This window comes from Eleutherodactylus coqui, chromosome 10 (assembly GCF_035609145.1).
Source record: "Eleutherodactylus coqui strain aEleCoq1 chromosome 10, aEleCoq1.hap1, whole genome shotgun sequence".
NCBI lineage: Eukaryota > Metazoa > Chordata > Amphibia > Anura > Eleutherodactylidae > Eleutherodactylus > Eleutherodactylus coqui.
The window spans coordinates 78,070,834-78,092,429 of record NC_089846.1 but is presented as its reverse complement, the minus strand read 5'-3'; the positions used below and the strand labels follow the sequence as shown (position 1 = coordinate 78,092,429).

At 47.7% G+C, this 21,596-nt stretch overlaps 1 protein-coding gene across 3 annotated transcripts in view; it reads right to left on the bottom strand.

Moving 5' to 3' along the window:
• Positions 1 to 17,293: 17,293 nt before the first annotated feature.
• The window catches only part of LOC136580648 (zinc-alpha-2-glycoprotein-like), a 232,185-nt gene continuing 227,882 nt past the window's right edge, over positions 17,294 to 21,596 (bottom strand). For all 3 annotated transcript variants that reach the window (XM_066581378.1, XM_066581380.1, XM_066581381.1), the window contains exon 8: positions 17,294 to 19,319. Coding sequence is in view for 1 of the 3 variants with exons in the window: in XM_066581380.1 (XP_066437477.1) it covers positions 19,291 to 19,319 (29 nt within the window). In the remaining 2 variants the exon portion in view is untranslated. The remainder of the gene's footprint in view (positions 19,320 to 21,596) is intronic.

The window sequence follows — 21,596 nt, the reverse complement described above, 5'->3', positions numbered from 1 at the left end:
GTGACGTTCAAGCCCTATACCACCCCCCTGCTGTGAGTGGCTGGGGCGATCAGATGTCACCCGAGTATAAAAGTCGGCCCCTCCCGTGGCTCGCCTCAGATGCCTTGTGACTGAGTTAGCTGAGGGAAAGTGCTGCTGGTGGTGCTGCTGTAGGGAGAGTGTTAGGAGTGAGTGTAGGCTTCAAGAACCCCAACGGTCCTTCTCAGGGCCACATCTATCCGTGTGCAGTACTGTGGAGGGTGCTGTTAGCAGTGTTGCACAATTTTTTTTTTTTCCAAAATCGGCTGTCTGCAGAGCATTGCGCCCTGCAGTAATAGTCCAGGGACAGAAGTGGTGGTTAGGCAGGGAGAGTGTTAGGAGTGAGTGTAGGCTTCAAGAACCCCAACGGTCCTTCTTAGGGCCACATTTAACCGTGTGCAGTACTGTGCAGGCTGCTGTTAGCAGTGTTGCATTTTTTTTTTTTCAAAATCGGCTGTGCAGAGCATTGCGCCCTGCAGTAATACTACAGGGACAGAATTGTGTAGGCAGGGCCAGAAGACATATATTATTGATTGAATATAGTCAGTGGGCCTTTTCTTTTTAAAAAAAGGGAAAAATTCTATGTGGCCTGCCTCTGTCAGTCCTCTGCGTTCTGTGTACGTGTGTGGTGGGTGGAGATAGTAAACAAATCATACGCAGCCAGCTACGTTTAACAGCAGGCTTGCGCCAATTTATTTCCTGCCTTCCTGGGAAAAATCACCGCTCTGCTGCACTTCATATAACTGCATTTCTGTGGAACACATTTCTTATCTGATTGAATATAGTCAGTGGGCCTTTTCTTTTTAAAAAAAGGGAAAAATTCTATGTGCCCTGCCTCTGTCAGTCCTCAGCGTTCTGTGTACGTGTGTGGTGGGTGGAGATAGTAAACAAATCATACGCAGCCAGCTACGTTTAACAGCAGGCTTGCGCCAATTTATTTCCTGCCTTCCTGGGAAAAATCACCGCTCTGCTGCACTTCATATAACTGCATTTCTGTGGAACACATTTCTTATCTGATTGAATATAGTCAGTGGGCCTTTTCTTCTTAAAAAAAGAAAAAAATTATATGTGCCCTGCCTCTGTCAGTCCTCAGCGTTCTGTGTACGTGTGTGGTGGGTGGAGATAGTAAACAAATCATACGCAGCCAGCTACGTTTAACAGCAGGCTTGCGCCAATTTATTTCCTGCCTTCCTCGGAAATCAAATCACTGGTAATAAACCATGCTGAGGGGTAGGGGTAGGCCTATAGGACGTGGACGCGGGCGAGGACGCGGAGGCCCAAGTCAGGGTGTGGGCACAGGCCGAGCCACTGCGGTGGCCAGGGGTAGAGGCAGGGCCAGACCGAATAATCCACCAACTGTTTCCCAAAGCGCCCCTCGCGCCATGCCACCCTGCACAGGTCAAGGTGCTCTACGGTGTGGCAGTTTTTCACAGAGACGCCTGACGACCGACGAACAGTGGTGTGCAACCTTTGTCGCGCCAAGATCAGCTGGGGAGGCACCACCAACAGCATGCGCAGGCATATGATGGCCAAGCACCCCACAAGGTGGGACGATGCCCGTTCACCGCCTCCGGTTTGCACCACTGCCTCTCCCCCTGTGCCCCAACCTGCCACTGAGATCCAACCCCCCTCTGAGGACACAGGCACTACCGTCTCCTGGCCTGCACCCACACCCTCACCTCCGCTGTCCTCGGCCCCATCCAGCAATGTCTCTCAGCGTAGCGTCCAGACGTCGCTAGGGCCACAGTTTGAGCGCAAGCGCAAGTACGACGCCACGCACCTGCACGCTCAAGCGTTAAACGTGCACATTGCAAAATTGATCAGCCTAGAGATGCTGCCGTATAGGCTTGTGAAAACGGAGGCTTTCAAAAGCATGATGGTAGCGGCGGCCCCGCGCTACTCGGTTCCCAGTCGCCACTACTTTTCCCGATGTGCCGTCCCAGGCCTGCACGACCACGTCTCCCGCAACATTGTACACGCCCTCACCAACGCTGTTACTGCCAAGGTTCACTTAACAACAGACACGTGGACAAGCACAGGCGGGCAGGGCCACTATATCTCCCTGACGGCACATTGGGTGAATTTAGTGGAGGCTGGGACAGAGTCAGAGCCTGGGACCGCTCACGTCCTCCCCACCCCCCGAATTGCGTGCCCCAGCTCGGTTGTGGTATCTGCGGGGGTGTATGCTTCCTCCACTAAACCACCCTCCTCCTCCTCCTACGCAACCTCTGTCTCACAATCAAGATGTGTCAGCAGCAGCACGTCGCCAGCAGTCGGTGTCACGCGGCGTGGCGGCACAGCGGTGGGCAAGCGTCAGCAGGCCGTGCTGAAACTACTCAGCTTAGGAGAGAAGAGGCACACGGCCCACGAACTGCTGCAGGGTCTGACAGAGCAGACCGACCGCTGGCTTGCGCCGCTGAGCCTCCAACCGGGCATGGTCGTGTGTGACAACGGCCGTAAGCTGGTGGCGGCTCTGCAGCTCGGCAGCCTCACGCACTTGCCATGCCTGGCCCATGTCTTTAATTTGGTGGTTCAGCGCTTTCTGAAAAGCTACCCCCACTTGTCATACCTGCTCGGAAAGGTGCGCCGGATCTGCGCACATATCCGCAAATCACACACGCACGCTGCCACCCTGCGGACCCAGCAACATCGGTTTAATCTGCCAGTGCACCGACTGCTGTGCGACGTGCCCACACAGTGGAACTCTACGCTCCACATGTTGGCCAGACTCTATGAGCAGCGTAGAGCTATAGTGGAATACCAACTCCAACTTGCGCGGCGCAGTGGGAGTCAGCCTCCTCAATTATTTACAGAAGAGTGGACCTAGTTGGCAGCCATCTGCCAGGTCCTTGGAAAATTTGAGGAGTCTACCCAGGTGGTGAGCGGCGATGCTGCAATCATTAGCGTCACCATTCCTCTGCTATGCATCTTGAGAAGTTCCCTGCAAAGCATAAAGGCAGACGCTTTGCGCTCGGAAACAGAGCCGGGGGAAGACAGTATGTCGCTGGATAGTCAAAGCACCCTCCTGTCTATATCTCAGCGCGTTCAGGAGGAGGAGGAGGAGCATGAGGAGGATGAGGAGGAGGGGGAAGAGACAGCTTGGCCCACTGCTGACGGTACCCATGCTGCTTGCCTGTCATCCTTTCAGCGTGTATGGCCTGAGGAGGAGGAAGAGGAGGAGGAGGAGGATCCTGAAAGTGATCTTCCTAGTGAAGACAGCCATGTGTTGCGTACAGGTACCCTGGCACACATGGCTGACTTCATGTTAGGATGCCTTTCTCGTGACCCTCGCGTTACACGCATTCTGGCCACTACGGATTACTGGGTGTACACACTGCTCGACCCACGGTATAAGGAGAGCCTTTGCACTCTCATTTCCGAAGAGGAAAGGGGTTCGAGAATGATGCTATACCACAGGGCGCTGGTGGACAAACTGATGGTAAACTTCCCATCCGACAGCGCTAGTCGCAGAAGGCGCAGTTCCGAGGGCCAGGTAGCAGGGGAGGCGCAGAGATCAGGCAGCGTGTACAGCGCAGGCAGGGGAACATTCTCCAAGGCCTTTGCCAGCTTTATGGCTCCCCAGCAAGACTGTGTCACCGCTCCCCAGTCAAGGCTGAGTCGGCGGGAGCACTGTAAAAGGATGGTGAGGGAGTACGTAGCCGATCGCACGACTGTCCTCCGTGACGCCTCTGCCACCTACAACTACTGGGTGTCGAAGCTGGACACGTGGCCTGAACTCGCGCTGTATGCCCTGGAGGTGCTTGCTTGTCCTGCGGCTAGCGTCTTGTCAGAGATGGTGTTTAGCGCGGCTGGGGGAATCACCACAGATAAGCGTACACGCCTGTCAACCGACAGTGCCGACAGGCTTACACTCATCAAGATGAACAAAGCCTGGATTTCCGCAGACTTCTCTTCTCCACCAGGGGACAGCAGCGATACCTAAGCAATACGTAGGCTGCACCCACGGATGGAAGCATCGTTCTCTCTCACCATCCCAAACGGGGACATTTCTGCTTCATCAATCTGTGTATAATATTCCTCCTCCTCCTCCTCCTCCTGCTCCTCCTCCTGAAACCTCACGTAATCACGCCGAACGGGCAATTTTTCTTAGGGCCACAAGGCTCACTCATATAATTTTTCTAAACAATTTTTATACGTTTCAATGCTCTTAAAAGCGTTGAAACTTTAACTTGAACCAATTTTTCGTTAAACTGGGCTGCCTCCAGGCCTAGTTACCACTTTAGCCACATTAACCAAAGCGATTAATGGGTTTCACCTGCCCTCTTGGTTGGCCATGGCCAATTTTTTGGATGTACATTAGTACTGTTGATACAGCAATTTTTGTGGGCCCTCGCCTACAGTGTAATCAAATGAATTTTTAGCCCACCTGCATTACAGCTGACGTTACATCCGCTGTGTTGGGCAATGCAATGGGATATATTAATGTACCGCCGGTGGCTTCCTGGCACCCACCCATGCTGTGGGTCCACAGAGAATTATAAATGCATCTGAAACCACATCTAAAGAACCCCAGTCAGACAGGGGCATGCAGTGTGGGCCGAAGTCCACCTGCATTAAGCACGAAATTACTACCTCAGCTGTGTTGGGCAATGCAATGGGATATTTTTATGTACCGCCGGTGGGTTCCAGGGAGCCACCCATGCTGTGGGTCCACAGGGAATTATAAATGCATCTGTTTCCACTTCTAAAGAACCCCAGTCTGACTGGGGCATGCAGTGTGGGCCGAAGCCCACCTGCATTAGGCACGACATTACTACCTCAGCTGTGTTGGGCAATGCAATGGGATATTTTTATGTACCGCCGGTGGGTTCCAGGGAGCCACCCATGCTGTGGGTCCACAGGGACTTCACAATAGGGAGTTGTACCTGCATGTGTCTATGAATTAAAAACTGCGGTCTGACTGGGGCATGCAGACACCTTGACAGAATGAATAGTGTGTGGCACATAGGTTCCCCATTGCTATGCCCACGTGTGCAGCTCCTGATGGCGGTGGCACAGGATTATATTTCTCATTGCTGCTGTACAGCATTGTGGGCTATCGCCCCGCCCCTTTTAAAGAGGGTCGCTGCCTAGCCGTGCCAACCCTCTGCAGTGTGTGCCTGCGGTTCCTCGTCATGGCAGACGCACTTATAAATAGACATGAGGGTGGTGTGGCATGAGGGCAGCTGAAGGCTGCGCAGGGACACTTTTGTGTGCGCTGTGGACACTGGGTCGTGCAGGGGGGGTTGGGCAGCATGTAACCCAGGAGAAGTGGCAGGGGAGTGTCATGCAGGCAGTGATTGTGCTTTGTTGGAGGTAGTGTGGTGCTTAGCTAAGGTATCCATTGCTAATGAGGGCTTTTCAGAAGTAAAAGTTGTTGGGGGGGGCCCACTCTTGCCGCTATTGTGGCTTAATAGTGGGACCTGTGAACTTGAGATGCAGCCCAACATGTAGCCCCTCGCCTGCCCTATCCGTTGCTGTGTCGTTCCCATCACTTTCTTGAATTGCCCAGATTTTCACACATGAAAACCTTAGCGAGCATCGTCGAAATACAAAAATGCTCGGGTCGCCCATTGACTTCAATGGGGTTGGTTACTCGAAACGAACCCTCGAGCATCGCGATAATTTCGTCCCGAGTAACGAGCACCCGAGCATTTTGGTGCTCGCTCATCTCTAGAGTTGATGCATGGGGGACAGAGGCCAGGAATACATGACAGGGGACGCTCTCTCATGTTCCCAGGGGCTCTGTTTTCCACTGCCCGCTTCTCCAATGGATGCTCAGACAGATGATGTTATGGAATAATTTCCTATAGTCACCCAGCAGACTTTTTCACGCAATTTGATGAAGTAATTTTACTTTTTATGTGAAGAAAAAGGGACTGAATTGCCCAGAGTAGGATGTTAATTCATCCGTATTCTTTAGTTTTTTCCTTAAAGGGGTTGTCCCGCGAAAGCAAGTGGGGTTATACACTTCTGTATGGCCATATTAATGCACTTTGTAATGTACATCGTGCATTAATTATGAGCCATACAGAAGTTATTCACTTACCTGTTCCGTTGCTAGCGTCCTCGTCTCCATGGTGCTGTCTAATTTCAGCGTCTAATCGCCCGATTAGACGCGCTTGCGCAGTCCGGTCTTCTCCCTGGTGAATGGGGCCGCTCGTGCCGGAGAGCTGGTCCTCGTAGCTCCGCCCCGTCACTTGTGCCGATTCCAGCCAATCAGGAGGCTGGAATCGGCAATGGACCGCACAGAGCCCACGGTGCACCATGGGAGAAGACCCGCGGTGCATCGTGGGTGAAGATCCCGGCGGCCATCTTGCTAAGGTAAGGAAGAAGTCGCCGCAGCGCGGGGATTCGGGTAAGTGCTAAACTTTTTTCTTTTTTAACACATGCATTGGGTTTGTCTCGCGCCGAACGGGGGGCCTATTGAAAAAAAAAAAAACGTTTCGGCGCGAGACAACCCCTTTAAGTCTTTTGTATATTCTAGTGTTAGTCTACACTGAAGCTATAATTATATTCCGACAGGAGAGTAAAAGTTAAACGCTGGACATTCCCTGAAATACTATTACACTGGGTGACGTAAAATTTTACTTGTGTTGCGCCTCCTTGTGTTAAAAAATGCTAACTGCGACCTGAAAAAAAAAAATCTAAACGATATTTTCGCTCAGACTTCGCTGCATACAATGTCACCTTGACCTACAAAGTGCTTGTTTTTGTGCCTCTTGGTTTCCTTTTTCAACTTGTACTTGTTTGAACGCAATTACTCTTTTTTTTCCATTGAGTATTCCGGTTCAAAAGGGGGGAGGCATAGGTCATCTGGGTCATAGATGATCTAGGTGTTGTAGATCAGCTATTGGGTTTAAAAAAAATAAAAATAAATAAATGGAATAAGATAACAAGATTCCGAGCCATGTGAAATAGAACATCAACACGATTATTTAGTACTAATACAGTAAGAAACTGCAGGTATGCAAACAGTTACCGGAACCTCTGTTGATAATGCATATGTTGAGCTTTTTTGCAGATGGTACCAGGGTGAGGATTGATGACTCCACATCGGATATGCAGTGGTCACACAACAAGATGTCCTAGAAGCAGAAGCTCTGCCTCCGCAAATCTCAGCACAAGAAGCGGAATTGAAGGCCCTCACTGAGGTGAGTAGAGTGGCGAGAGGTAAGACGGCAATCCTTTACACTGACTCCTGGTATGCATTTGGCATAGCTCATGATTACGGCCCAATATGGAAGGCCAGACAGTTTTTACCTTAGCAGGACAACCAATTGAGAATGGTGCAGCGGTACAGAGTCGCATGGAGGCCCTACTTCTACCTGACAAAGTTGAGAGTTCTCACCAATTCCTACACTGGAGAGGCGAGAGACGACACCCTCGCTGACAGCATAGCAAAGGCGGCGGCCCTCAAGCCGTGGAAGAAAGAAGAAAAGATACTGACGGCATGAGTCAGTGGTAAAAACTTTGGACATTAACAAAATTTGGACTTTGATATGCTAAAGACTTTTACAGTTACAAGCCAGCAAGGAAGGAAAGAATAAATGGACTAATATGGGAGCAGCAGAAACAGGACAGTGTATGGTGAACAGTCAACAGCACTTGCCTACCACAGTTCCTGTATCCCATGATGGCCCAGCTGATGGACGGAAAGACCCACCTAGTAAAGCAACAATGACGACGACGCTTGAAAGAGGATGGGCGACTTCTGGGTTCTCTGTAGCTGCTGCATCATTTGTCCAGTTTAGCATGATCTATGCCATAGGTGAGTCAGGGCAGAAGTAAATTTGCCACATCACACTTGCCGGGACCACTCTACCCATTTCAGGGATTGCAAATTGACTACGTTCAGCTCCCACTTGTTGGGAAGTATGAATACGTGCTTGTTGGTGTTGATGTCTTTGCAGGTTGGAGGCCGACCCTGTTACCAAGGCAAACAAGTAGGTAACCGCAAAGAAGCTCATGAACGTTGTTAAAGGGGTTGTCTCGCGAAATCAAGTGGGGTTATACACTTCTGTATGGCCATATTAATGCACTTTGTAATATACATCGTGCATTAAATATGAGCCATACAGAAGTTATTCACTTACCTGCTCCGTTGCTAGCGTCCCCGTCGCCAAGGTTCCGTCTAATTTCGGTGTCTTCTTGCTTTTTTAGACGCGCTTGCGCAGATGGATCGTCGCCATGGTTCCGTCTAATTTCGGTGTCTTCTTGCTTTTTTAGACGCGCTTGCACAGATGGATCATCTCCCTTCGGCTCGGAAGCATCAGCGTTTTGGCTCCGCCCCCTTGTACGCGTCATCGCGTAGCTCCGCCCCCGTCACGTGCCGATTCCAGCCAATCAGGAGGCTGGAACGGGCACACGTCATGGGGCGGAGCTACGTGATGACGCGTACAAGGGGGCGGAGCCAAAACGCTGATGCTTCCGAGCCGAAGGGAGAAGATCCATCTGCGCAAGCGCGTCTAAAAAAGCAAGAAGACACCGAAATTAGACGGAACCATGGCGACGGGGACGCTAGCAACGGAGCAGGTAAGTGAATAACTTCTGTATGGCTCATATTTAATGCACGACGTATATTACAAAGTGCATTAATATGGCCATACAGAAGTGTATAACCCCACTTGATTTCGCGAGACAACCCCTTTAAAGAACTAACCAAAGCCTATGCACAGGTGTTCTCTTCCAGACTCAGAGGCAGACACTGGGACACATATCTTGCAGCCTGGGGATTGGGTGTGCGTCAAGAAGTTCCTCAGGAAGCACCCTTTTGAGCCCCGATTTGATGGCCCCTACCAGGTGCTTCTGACTACTGCCACAGCTGTGAAACTAGCCAAAAGACTTACATGGATCCATGCTTCATACTGTAAGAAAGCTTCAGATCCGGGAGACCAGTCATAGTTGTGCCGAAGACATTACTCTGGTTAGGGCTAGTGAGAGAGGAGGGTGGCAACTGGAATCCTTAGAATATGAGGGTATGGTTACCTTCTGGTATAACTCGTCCAATGCTCAAGTAGCCGCATATTCGTTCGACTATTGTACTGTGGTCCCGTGTCTAGGCGCAAGATCCCACCGCGGACCAGATTTAGCTCAGTCCAGCTGGTTATATGACTTACATGCCCGGGGAATACAATATGTTCGCGCCACTGATAACGTCTGGGGAGAAGACTGCCGTTATTGGGGATTAGTGGGATGTAACACAGGAATAGACTGGTCCTATAAACCGCGAAGTGCCTAAAATAAGAAAGATAAGAGCGGGAAATCCCTAATTAGTCGTATAACCCTCCTTGAGAATAATAAGGACAGCAGGTATTGGAAGGCTGAACTTAGTATGTTGCTTGGTTTTAATGCGGTTGTTACACTAACCGCGGGAGATCCAAGCCCGGGGAACGGGGGGAACTTACAGTCTGGGGACATACCGGTACGGGAGGACAGATCCCTTAGGGAAGTTTAAAATAAGGGGTATGGTAGATGCACCCGAATGGAAGCCTTCACTTAGTCCCGTGCCCATAATTAACCCCCTCCGCCGTAAGATAAAGACCTTGACGAACATGATGATCATAGCCGACCCTACCTTTTGTGGACACCTTGACAGTAGCGACTGGCTACTCTGACCAGGATCTCTGGTTGGAGTTGATGAAGTACAATGCTAACAGGAGCAACAAGTCTAACTGTTGCGTGTGCGGTAGTGCCCGACCACACTCGGGGATGGTCCCCCTAAATCTCCCTGTAGATGCTGAAGAGTAGTTTATTAGTCTCTTCACGAACATTTCCGCTAATTACACTGTCCGTGAGAAGTGGAAGAAGGAATACTCAATAACTACTTAAGTGTTGTGCACCGGAGAGAGTATTACTGACTACCCTGGAAACTACACCTGCCAGGCAAATAGGCAGGGTGGAGGGAGATTTTTGGGGAACTCACCAACAGGTATTGCTCCTCCTACGGTACGATAGGAGGGGAATGGATGCAGAATCAGGTCCAGTCCTTAGGAGACATTTACTGGCTTTGTGGAGACATGAGGTAGAGGACTCGCCTGGAGGGTAATTGGACAGGGGAGTGTGCCTTAGTAAAGCCCTTATGCTCCTCCACATCCTGTCAGATAACATTGAGGATAATGAGGTTACCCCCAATAGTTAATTTATCTCGATCCAACTCAGTCTGTGTTTTGTGGTTATCCTGTCATGTTGGTCTATCCTTGTTTTCCGCATAGGTACGGCGGTTCCTTCCAGTCTTGTCACTAGGTAGTGTAGGGTCAGTGCCGGCGGCCTGGACGTGTTCACCATCCGGACTATCTCCAGGAGAGACATTGGTGTGGGTGAAGATTAGGGAGTCCCAGGCCGTGCGTACCTGTGCACACTACTAGTATTGTAACATTATACTAGAGCGAGAAGAGAGACCCCTGGTGGTAGTTTTGATCTACACGTGTACATTGACGTCATAGGACAGCCAAGGGGGGTACCTGATGAGTTTTAAAAAAATAGAGACCAAGTTAAAACTAGATTCGAGTCCATTTTCCTGATCATTATGGTAAATAAACGTTGACTGGATTAATTATGTTTATTATAATTAGCAGCGGTTTATAAATTATACTAGAGACGCCTTATAGGGACTAGTCGACCAATAGGACCTACCTCAACTATGACTTTTTAAAATAGAATGGCCTTAGATATGACTTTAGCTAAAAAGGGGAGCGTCTGTAAGATGATAAGGAAGACTTGTTGTACCTACATCCTAGACGACACGTGACCCGCAGGTAAAGACACAGTTGCCATTAAGAAGCTGACCGCACTAACTAAAAAGAGCTAACTTTTGGGACCAGCACTCGCCATGGATAAGCGGGTGCTAAAGGATCCTGGCACAGACGGGCGTCGCTGTTGTATGTGAACTGATGATTACCTTTTCTGTTCTAGTCTACTGTGTTATCCCCTGTGTCAGAGAGACCTGTGAAACTGATGCTGGAAAAGCTACTCCCACAATGAGTTTGCTGGATGCATCCCCAGAAGGAGTGGACAAGTCCTACACCCCCTTGAAGACCCTAAAACGAACCTTCAACGCGCTCCAGTTATAGGCTCACGCGCAGAGAACTGTGAAAATCAGATAGAGAGTTAGAGGATAGACATTTTAAGGGCACAAACACACGTCAGGGAAGCGCTACCCGTGTAGGCTAGGAGTTATGGAAATATATTAGATATAACACTCTACGGGAGTGTTATAACCGAGAGAAAATAATATAGACTCACCCGGTGTTTGGCGAGTACCCCTGTGAAGAGGCCTCACCAACACCTCCACCTCCTCATTAGCTTGTAAATCCCCTGGTGCGTCCGTTAGGCTGCTGGGCTTCTGTGTCCTGCTGGGCTGGATTACAGGACCCACTCGAAGGCAATTCGTATATCAGTATAATGAAAAAAGTCGCCCGCGCTCCCAGGACCTAAACACCAGGGTCAGGCTGCAAACACTACTCACTTCAAAGTTTTATTAGTATACTCTGTGCAACGCGTTTCGTCGTCATGCAGGACGACTTTTTCAAGCACAATGAATCATTGTGCTTGAGAAAGTCGGCCTGCATGACGATGAAACGCGTTGCACAGAGTATACTAATAAAACTTTGAAGTAAGTAGTGTTTGCAGCCTGACCCTGGTGTTTAGGTCCTGGGAGCGCGGGCGACTTTTTTCATTATACTGATATACGAATAGACATTTTAAGGGGGGGATTGTGAGAGACATGATGATTAGTTAGTATAAAATGTCTATCGATTTGTATAAACCAAATGTATTATGCTGTTGTAATGACTTTTGACTTTGTAGAGGCTAATGGTGAAAGATGTGTGGTGTAATGTTAGCTTGGTACATAAGTTATGCAAACAGCCTCTAAGAGTTAAAGGTCATAGGATTATATGTAATACCTGTATTCAATATTGAGTGTTTTCCTAGCACTTCTCCACCCCTCCCATACTGAAGTTAGTTAAACAATGAGTTGACACGCACACAGAAATGCCATCAGCTAGGACAAAGTCCACGCTACATCAACACTTGGGGAAGGGTGGGCAGAGAGGCGGGAGATTCTATATGATCCGACAAATGAGAATCTTATATGTTACTGATGTAATCTGTTGCACGCCCATTGAAGGGCAGTTATCATGTGTTATAATAAAAAGCCTGAGCCTCTACACATTGTAGAGACTCTCCCGGTTTTAGACCAGCATTTGTGTCTGATCTGGTCGATGATGTGTGCACACTATACAATTTGGAAGCTACAAAATACCCCGAAACCTGCTGGAGAAAACCATATCCAGCTCAACTGGTTTAATACTGTACACTGTGTGTGTTGCATTGTTATGCTGGTATTTGAAAAACACTCCTACGCATGTTCCCAAGACTTAACAAGATCCTGAGATGTGTTTCTCATGAGAAAGACCTGCGATGCCCACCGCTCATAATCTGCTCCTCACAAGCTGCTCCTTATCTCATCCCTTGGATTCCTTGGTTTAGATTGGAAAACTAATAAAGTCTATGCTACTTAGGTATATTGGAATTACGTGTTCACATAGCAACATACACCTGGGGCGTAAACATATTTTAATCATCAGCGTCCTTACATACTAGGCCAGTAATGGCGAACCTTTTAGAGACCGAGTGCCCAAACTGCAACCTAAAAACCCACTTATTTATCGCAAAGTGCCAACATGTCAGGGGGCGGGGCTTATCACGACGTATGATTTTACCCCCGTCGTTCTAAAAAAGACCGGGCCGCTTCAAAATAGACAGTGTGCAGATTTTGACTGCTTTTTGGATGCGGAAATGCTGCAGAATGTCCTCAGCTGAAATTTCTGTGGAAAATTCTGCAGCATTTCCGCATCCAAAAAGTAGTCAAAATCTGCACCCTGTCTATTTTGAAACTGCCCTGCCCATTTCCCCCACCTGTAAACATAGCCCAGCAGTAATAGTGACACCCCCCCAGCAGCCCCAGCGGTAATAGTCAACCCCACCCCACAGCGGTAATAGGAACACCCCCCTCAGCAGCCCCAGCGATAATAGTGACCCCCACCCAGCAGTAATAGTGACCCCCAGCGACAATGGTGACCCTCACATCACAGGGCCTCAGCAGTAATAGTGACCCCCACAGCGGCCCCAGCGGTGATAGTGACCCCCACCCCACAGCGGCCCCAGCGGTGATAGTGACCCCCACCCTACAGCGGCCCCAGCGGTAATAGTGACCTCCATCCCACAGCAGCCCCAGCGGTAATAGTGACCCCCACCCAACAGCGGCCCCAGCGGTAATAGTGACCCCACCCCCACCCCACAGCGGCCCCCAGTGCATTAGGGACACCCCACAGCGGCCCCAGCGGTAAAAGTGACCCCCACAGCGGCCCCAGCAGTAATAGTGACCCCCCCAGCCCCCAGCGGCCCCAGTGCATTAGGGGCGGCCCCCAGTGCAGTAGTGACACCCCCCAGTGGCCCCCAGTGCAGTAGTGACACCCCACAGGGGCCCCCAGTGCAGTAGTGACACCCCACAGCGGCCTCCCAGTGCAGTAGTGACACCCCACAGTGCCCCTCCCGAGACCCACATACTTACCTCCTCCTCCTCCTCCTGGAAGCTCAGCTCCTCTTTTGGTCAGCGATGGTCCCGGCATGCATATTAACTTTTTCTTCTCCACTTCTGCCTTAATAGGTAATTCCCAGCAACCTGATTGGTTGTTTGGTGAATCAGCCAACCCAAAAAAACCAATCAGGTTGCTGGGAATTGCTGATTGCGGCAGAAGTGGGGAAGAAAGAGTTAATATGCTCCCGACACACAGTCTGACTTCAGTGTGCTGCCGGACGCCTCCCCCCTCCCGGTGGAACCAAGTAGTAGGAGACGTTGGGGCAGGGGGATTCCAGCTGCACACTGAAGTCAGTGTGTGCCGGGATCAGCGCGGCTAGCAGTGCTGTTTGTGAATGCCGGCAGGGGATCCGCGGCCCCTGCTGGTATTCACAAGTGGTGAGCGGCCGATGGGGCGCGTGCCAGTAGAGAGGGCTCTGCGTGCCGACTCCACTGTCCTAGGCCAATCATGAGTTGCTGTGATGTTGGGAGGGGTATGTATGTAATTTGTGCGTCATATTCAGTATAACTGTATTGTACTTCCTTTCAATAAACCAGAAGGGTATGGGGCTCACCGGGAGTATCTGTTAGTTCAAATACATATATTCATGCATATATGCATCATCACCAATCTGGAGCAAACCAGTGAAATCTTCTGGAATATGATTTATTCCCATAATATCCCTGAACAAACCCTCGCACTGGATGGCGAAACTAATGAGAAAGAAAGTCACTAAAATCAATGTACCATATGTGTGGGCCTTAAGAGACAACACCTAAAACAAATAGTAGAATCTTTCCGATCCTATTATAATAGATTATATCATTTTCAAGATGATGCCCTAACTACGCGACCCAGTAGCATGACCATAACAAATTTCCTTCAGAAAGTAAGCCCACTTAGTATATCAGCCTCACAAGCTGAACTAATGGACCAATAATTAACGCATTTGGAAGTAGCAGCAACAATCGCATCCCTAAAAAACTTAACAGCCCCGGGCCCAGATGTCTTCTCAGCCAAAAATATTACAAATTTTTTTTAGCTACATTAACCCCCAAATGTTTTAACCCTTTCCAATCCAATGTCTGACCTGTAAAGGCATTATGATTTAAGGCTGTAGAGCTCCAATGTTGGAAGACGTCCATCAGGGTTCTCTTACTGTATATTGCCAATCTCTCTGCTGTTGGAGCCTATCCAACATGTCAACTCATGCAGTACTGGCTTAAGCCAGCAGATAGCACCGCTGTATAACGGCAAAAAAAGAGTAAGCCGCCTAGGAAAACCAAGATACAAATTGGATTGAAAAGGGTTAAAAACCTTCAACACGGTAACGCAACAGAGAACCTTTCCTGAAGTAATGCTTCAGGCTACAATAATAGCTCTACCTAAGCCAGGGAAAGAACCTAATGACCCTGAAAACTTCAGGCCAATTTCATTACTCAACACAGACGTTAAAATATATGCTAAAATGTTGGCGGGAAGATTATTAAAGATATTGCCTGACATTATCCACTCAGACCAAGTGGGTTTTGTTAAAGGCAGGAAGACCTTGGATGGCACAAGGAGGGTCCTGAATCACATGCATTAATGGCTAATGCCCATAGACAGATTTCTGGCGCATGGAACGCGGCGGAAATCCATGACGTTATCCCGCAGCTATTAGGTTCTATTGAACTTAATAGCTCAATGTTCACACTGCAGAATTCGACCGTGGAATGCCGCAGCATGAAAGAAACCTCGGCATGCTCTAATTGCTGCGGGAAAATGCATGGCCAGCTTTCATTGTAGTCAATGGTAGCTGTCCGTCATGCGATAGTTTCACTGTGAGCACAGCGGAAGTATCGCGTGATTGCGCGTCACTGCCCACTGCCGGTGCGTCATGCACTGTACTGCGCATGCGCGCTGGCTCGCCAGACGGGATTCGCGTGGTGGATCCAGAGAGGTGAGTAAAGGGTTTTTGAGTAAAATTTTGGGTCTAAATCTAGCTAGAGATCTAAAAAGTATAATTCAGAATTCCCTTTCAGCTGTCAGGAAAAAAGTCTTCCATATCTAAGTGTGATCCTTACACCCTGCAAAAAGAATCTAGAGAGGGAAAATTATCCCGTTATTGGCCTCCGTACAATAGGAAATCAAGAATATGCTTGTCCTAGTTCGGCAAAATAATGACATACAAAATTAAAATCCTACCCAGGGTACTATATTACTTCAGAGCACTACCAGTCCCAATTTCTAAACGTACCTTCGCTAATTTACAAAGACAATTGGCAACTTTTATATGGGGGGGGGGAGGGGCAGAAACCCTGTTTAGCTCTATCGATTCTGTCTCTACATTGGAAAAATGGGGGAACAGATGTCCTAAACATAGAAGCCTATCATAGATCCACCATACTGAGTTGGCTCAGTATGGCGAGTAGGCTGAGTAAGCTAGATAAACAAAGGAAATAATCCCTGCTGAGTGGGCATGGAAGAGGGGTCATTGATGGGGAAATCATTCAGAGCTCTACTTTATGCAGCAGCCCTGATAGCCTCACCGGGCAAACATGAGGGAGGACATTTGTCTTTTTTCAGCCTAGCATACTATGTTACTATGTGACTATGTAAGTAAATGTCCCCGACCTGGGGCAACGATACCGTTACATGGGACTGTTGTCTGAATCATAGCTCAAAAGAATGAATGCAAATGATCAGAGGTCGCCTGGTGTAAAGTCAGTTGTTTGTACTTGAACATCTAATAATAATAATAATAATCTTTATTGATATAGCGCCAACATATTCTGCAGAGCTTGCAAGTGAATTTGCATGGAGATCTTTCTACAATTGATATATTGGCAAAAAAAATAAATAATCTGTGGTCTGTTTAAGAACAACTGTCCTTCATGCGCTTCAGCCACCTTTCTGAGCGACTACCGGAGCCGTAGCTGCTCAGTGTAAAGGTATCTTTACTTAGACCTGCAGCCCAAGAACAGCGAAGGAGTTGAGGCAGTTGCTTCTAGGCAATCCCGTCCCCCAGCTCTGGCCCCGAGCACCTGGGCACATGCCTTGCCAGCCCAGCCACATCTACGACCCTGGTATATATGGGAACTCTTTCATAGCCGTTGGGAGAGGATGCCAGGTGGCTACATCAGGAAATCAGCTGGAAGAATGCCAAGAGAGAGCAAAAGCTGTATCTGACAAAGGGCTGTTGTGTGGAAGAATCAGAAATATCAGATATCTGTTTTGTTTGACCTTTTCTGACTGCAGGATTAGGCCACTTTCACATCTGTCCAGTTTTCCTGCTCTGTTAAAGGAGCACGAAAGGGGAATTCCCCAGCAAAATGGATCCATCGTATGATAGAACTGAACCGCACTAAACGGACCTCATAGGCTATAATGGGGTTTGTTTGGTTTCTGTTCAACTATGCAGGACTTTTACTTCCGGTATTTTGTGCCGGATGTGCGACCAAACCCTTTGAATGGAGGTTGCAGCGCAAATTTGAAAGCAGCCTAACATATATGCTGTTGCAAAGGTTTATTATTCTAAAATGTGGTAAATTATGAAAATAATAGATACGTCTAATTTTCAAACAGATATACAAAAGGACACGTTGTAGACCGTGCGGAGGTAAGAAGTTACCATATAGTGGACACATCCAAGAGAACGTATTCTAGGCATGATTGTATGAAAAAGCTAATTGGCCGGAGGTGGATTTTCAATTTGTAAAAACTTTATTTAACAGTACAATGTATTACAAATCCAGCTTCTGTAATACTAACAAACAATATCGGATGTACCGCGTCTCAGTACTGTATATTCACAGGGCTCATAAACTCACAGATTTATCCCTGATCTGGATATTCAGTCTGATTTGACTGTTTGCACACAGATATTTTATTTGGGCACAAATATGAAAAAAACCTGCATCCCATCTTTTTACAACTTAAAGGGCTTTCCTGGCACTTTTACTATTGATGACCTATCCTCAGGGTAGGTCAGTCATCAATAGTTGATCGGCAGGGGTCCACCACACAGGATCCCCTCTGATTAGCTGATTCTCGGACCCGCGGTCAATGCAGACAGTGCTGGAAGCAGATGGTGCCGTTCATATTGCAACAGCTTGTAGTGCCAACCTGGCTGCTGCGGTGTTATTAGTGCGGTTTGCAGCTCCTTATGGGCTTTCATCAGCGCCAGCGCGCTAGCAACAAGAGTAATTATGTATGACAAATCTGTGAATTCATTTATGCTGATTGCCATGACTGAAGTCCTGATGGAATTCTTCCCCCAATATGGGGCAACTAGTGTCCGCCTCATAAGGGGTTTTCCTTCTTCTGATTCAATATGGTTAGATTCTAGGCTGGACTAGATGGACCTGGGCCTTTTTCATTCTTAAACACTTTGTAACTTTCTAGGTCTTTGTTGTACATTTGCACTTAGCAACCATCTCTGCAATTGTTTGGATGAGCTCCCCAGGGACATTATTAATTATGGGCTTATCAGTCAGATGTAAGACATTTGGCTCATTAGTGGTTGATGCCGCAGTCATAGTTTTTACTGTACTACTGTACTAGGAGACACAAAGGCCAATGCAAATCCAGAATATTACCCGGGATGCAAACTGGTCTTTATGAGAAGAACTTTTGTATTGAGAAAAGCTATATTAGTGTGGGACCCTTTACTGAGGAGCGTTCCCATGTAGAAGAACATCAGAACACTTATCTCATCATTCTCAAATCTTTACATTGTTGGCCGGTTTTAGAAATTGATCAGAAATCTGTGTGTAAATGCAGCAAAAACAGGAAGTGGACCATAAATTAGCAGCTAACATAAATTCCACACAGATAACACACCTATTCTAAACCGTGCGGGACGGGAGATTCTCCCCATTGGTCCTTCGGAAGGGAATTCAGCGCTGTTAAACTTCTGGCCAGAACATCCCGCTGCGCCATTCTATCTTATAAAATACACAGTATTTCTGCTGCGGATGCACTATAATTGTCTCTTTTTTTTCATGCGGGAGATCAATTGAGATATGAGCTCTATGAGCTCCCGCACACGTGATCCGAATTAAAATGGAGCATGTTGTTTTTTTTTCACACGCGTGAAATCCGCAAATCTCTTAAAATACCATCCATGGCTATTTAATTAACTGCTGATAGTTAATGCTTTCCCATAGAATGTGGGTTTTTTTACACGCGGATTTGCTAAATATAATTTCCACGTGGACATGAGGCCTTAAACAGACGATCATGTTTGTGGAAGATTTTGCTGACGTGAAAATCACACCTGCAAAACGTGATAAAGCAAAGCCATTGATTTCAATGGCTTTCTTGTCATAAGCGTGTTTCCTATGTGCGAGAAAAACTGGGTCTTGACCTATGTTTTTGCTTTTTTTTGCATGCATGCAATAGCGCAGTTTGAACTGTATAAAAATAAAAGACTTTTGGCTTGTTCATGCGCAAGTACGCTCCGCTGTGGCGAGTGTATTTCCGCATAAGCTCACGTGAAAAAGCTCTCAATCTGTGAAAGCGTTTTGTATTCACGGATCGAAAACTTCATTTGCCCGTGGGAATGAGCTTCAGTCTTCATAATATACAGTTCAGTGTAACAGACTTTATATTCCAGATATCTAATACATTACAAATATAGAATGAATAATGAAATAATGGAAGATGAGCGGGATGAAAAAGCGGAATTCTCACAGCTTCTGTCATTTTATCCGGACGCTTCTCTCATCTGTACATCTAGAATGACATAAAGTTACAAATGAAAATCACAAAAGATGTATTTAATGAGGTCGTATGAAAAAACACATGGCTGCCTTCTTCCAGAAACAGAGCTGCCCGTCTGATAATCGTGGTATTCTCACGTTTTAATACTACATGCAAGGAATATAGGGCAGGACTCACCTTCCTGCTTTTTTCTTTCAAACTCGTGCGGAATAGCGCAAAGCTTGAAAAGTAAAAAAAAAAAAGATTTATACCTTGTTCAGGCGCAGCTATGCTCCCTAGCAGCGAGCGTGGTTGTGCATACGCCCAAGTGAATAAGCCTGTATAGTGGACAAAAGCGGCCTTGTTCTGGAAGAAAACCTTTCTGAGTACAGTGCTTTGTTTTATTAATTCTATAAAAAAAGGGTTAGCAGTTTGGAGAGGAAAGAGAGAAGACCAAGTAAGAGGAGATCACAGTGTAGTGAGAAGGAGAGGTGCAGTATGTACAAGGAAAGATTATAGTAACAAGCAGAGGCGTAACTATAGAGGATGCAGGGGATGCAGTTGCACCCGGGCCCAGGAGCCTTAGGGGGCCCATAAGGCCTCTCTTCTCCATATAGGGAGCCCAGTACTATTAATAAAGCGTTATAGTTGGGGGCCCCATTACAGGTTTGGCATTGGGGCCCAGAAGCTACGCCTCTGGTAATAAGTAAGATATAGGAAGAAGAATTGTATTAAGAGAAGAAAGATATAAGTAAAGAATTAGACAGAGAAGATTATAGTGAAGATAGTGATAGTGAAAGAGTTTTATAAAGGAGACAGAGGTTGGATTTATAGAAAGCTAGAAGGAATTCTCCAATCATTCAACTCTACAAATGCCTCTAGAGAAGTGTCTATCTGTAACTACCTAACGAAGTCTACGAATAAATGTGACTATTATTGTTCAACTATTCCCCTGTTTCCTGGAGCTCCTTTTTACCCAATACTATAGCGCCCTCCAGGAGAAGGGACTACAACCCCCAAAATCCCAATTTCTCTAAAGAACTTTGCTCATAGCTGGTTAGGCCTGATTATTGGCTGGTGTCACGACCACGAGTAGCAGTTATTTAAGTTTTACGCCAATTTTGTCAGTTGCCGCTGTTTTGGGGGAAAGCGGAGCGAGGGTGCATAGCCACTGTTACCAGGCGTCTAGCCCTGAGACTGCCACTCGCTTCATTGTTTTCCACAAAATGACCACGATCACCGCTCCCAACCCCCATTCTGTCTGGCCGCTACAGCAGCCATGTCCGTGTGTGAGCTTCATACTCCATACACTAGTCAGAAGGAGAGAACTTGAAAACAGTGAGGAAGTAAAACCAAGTCACATGACTATTCATCATGCAGTAATTATAGTTTCCACAGAGTGCCTGATACTATTATAATATATAGGGGATTGCTCATGGTGGTCTTCCCTGGGGTACATTCACACAGTGCATCCCAGAATTTACCTAGTTGATTTAGACTCTAAATCCGTGGTAGAAACTTGCAGCTTTTGCTAAGGATCAGAGAAGGGCTTATATTTCAACCCCTTACAGCTAGCACGGATTTTCAGAGAAGGGCTTATATTTCAAGCCCTTCCCCGAAAATCATCGCTGCGGGGGTTGCCTGCAACCCACTGCTTTCAATGCGGCCTCAGCAGTGCCGACCCCATTGACAGAAATGGGATAGCATCACAGACTTCTGCCACAGCTGTCACAGCTGTGGCAGAGGATTCCTTCAGCAGAAGTCCAAAATGTATTCCCTATGTTTTCAATGGATCTACAGTATGTAATATACCGCTGTAGTAGGGCAGGATCAGAATGGCCTGCAGAGGGTGCTAAACAGGCATTATGATACAATGCAAAAAGATACAGAGAGAGTTGTTGGGCGTGGCAGGAACTATATAAAAGAAGCAGTTCCTGCCAGAAAAGAGAGAGAAGTGACAGCTTGGCAGTGCTGGACAGGCTGCAAGCTGGGGTCCATAGTAGTTGCATTTTGGCTGCTGTATGCTGTGTATTTTGGCTCTGTATGACCTGTTGTTCAGTCCCTGTCATGTGGCATGCGAATGCGTCCTGTTCTGGTGCGTGGCTCCTAGGATCAGCTAGGGCAGCCCAGATCCCTTAGGCTGCCCCTAGGGCAGCCCTAAGGGCAGCCCAGATCCGAAAACCGCTGGGCTGCCCTTATTGGGGCAATGTCCCAGCTTAGATAGGGCCATGCCATTCCTCCCCTGTAGCACAGGGTCAGTTGGCCAGAAATCCGAGATTGCACAGCATTACAAGTGATCGCCAGTTTCGG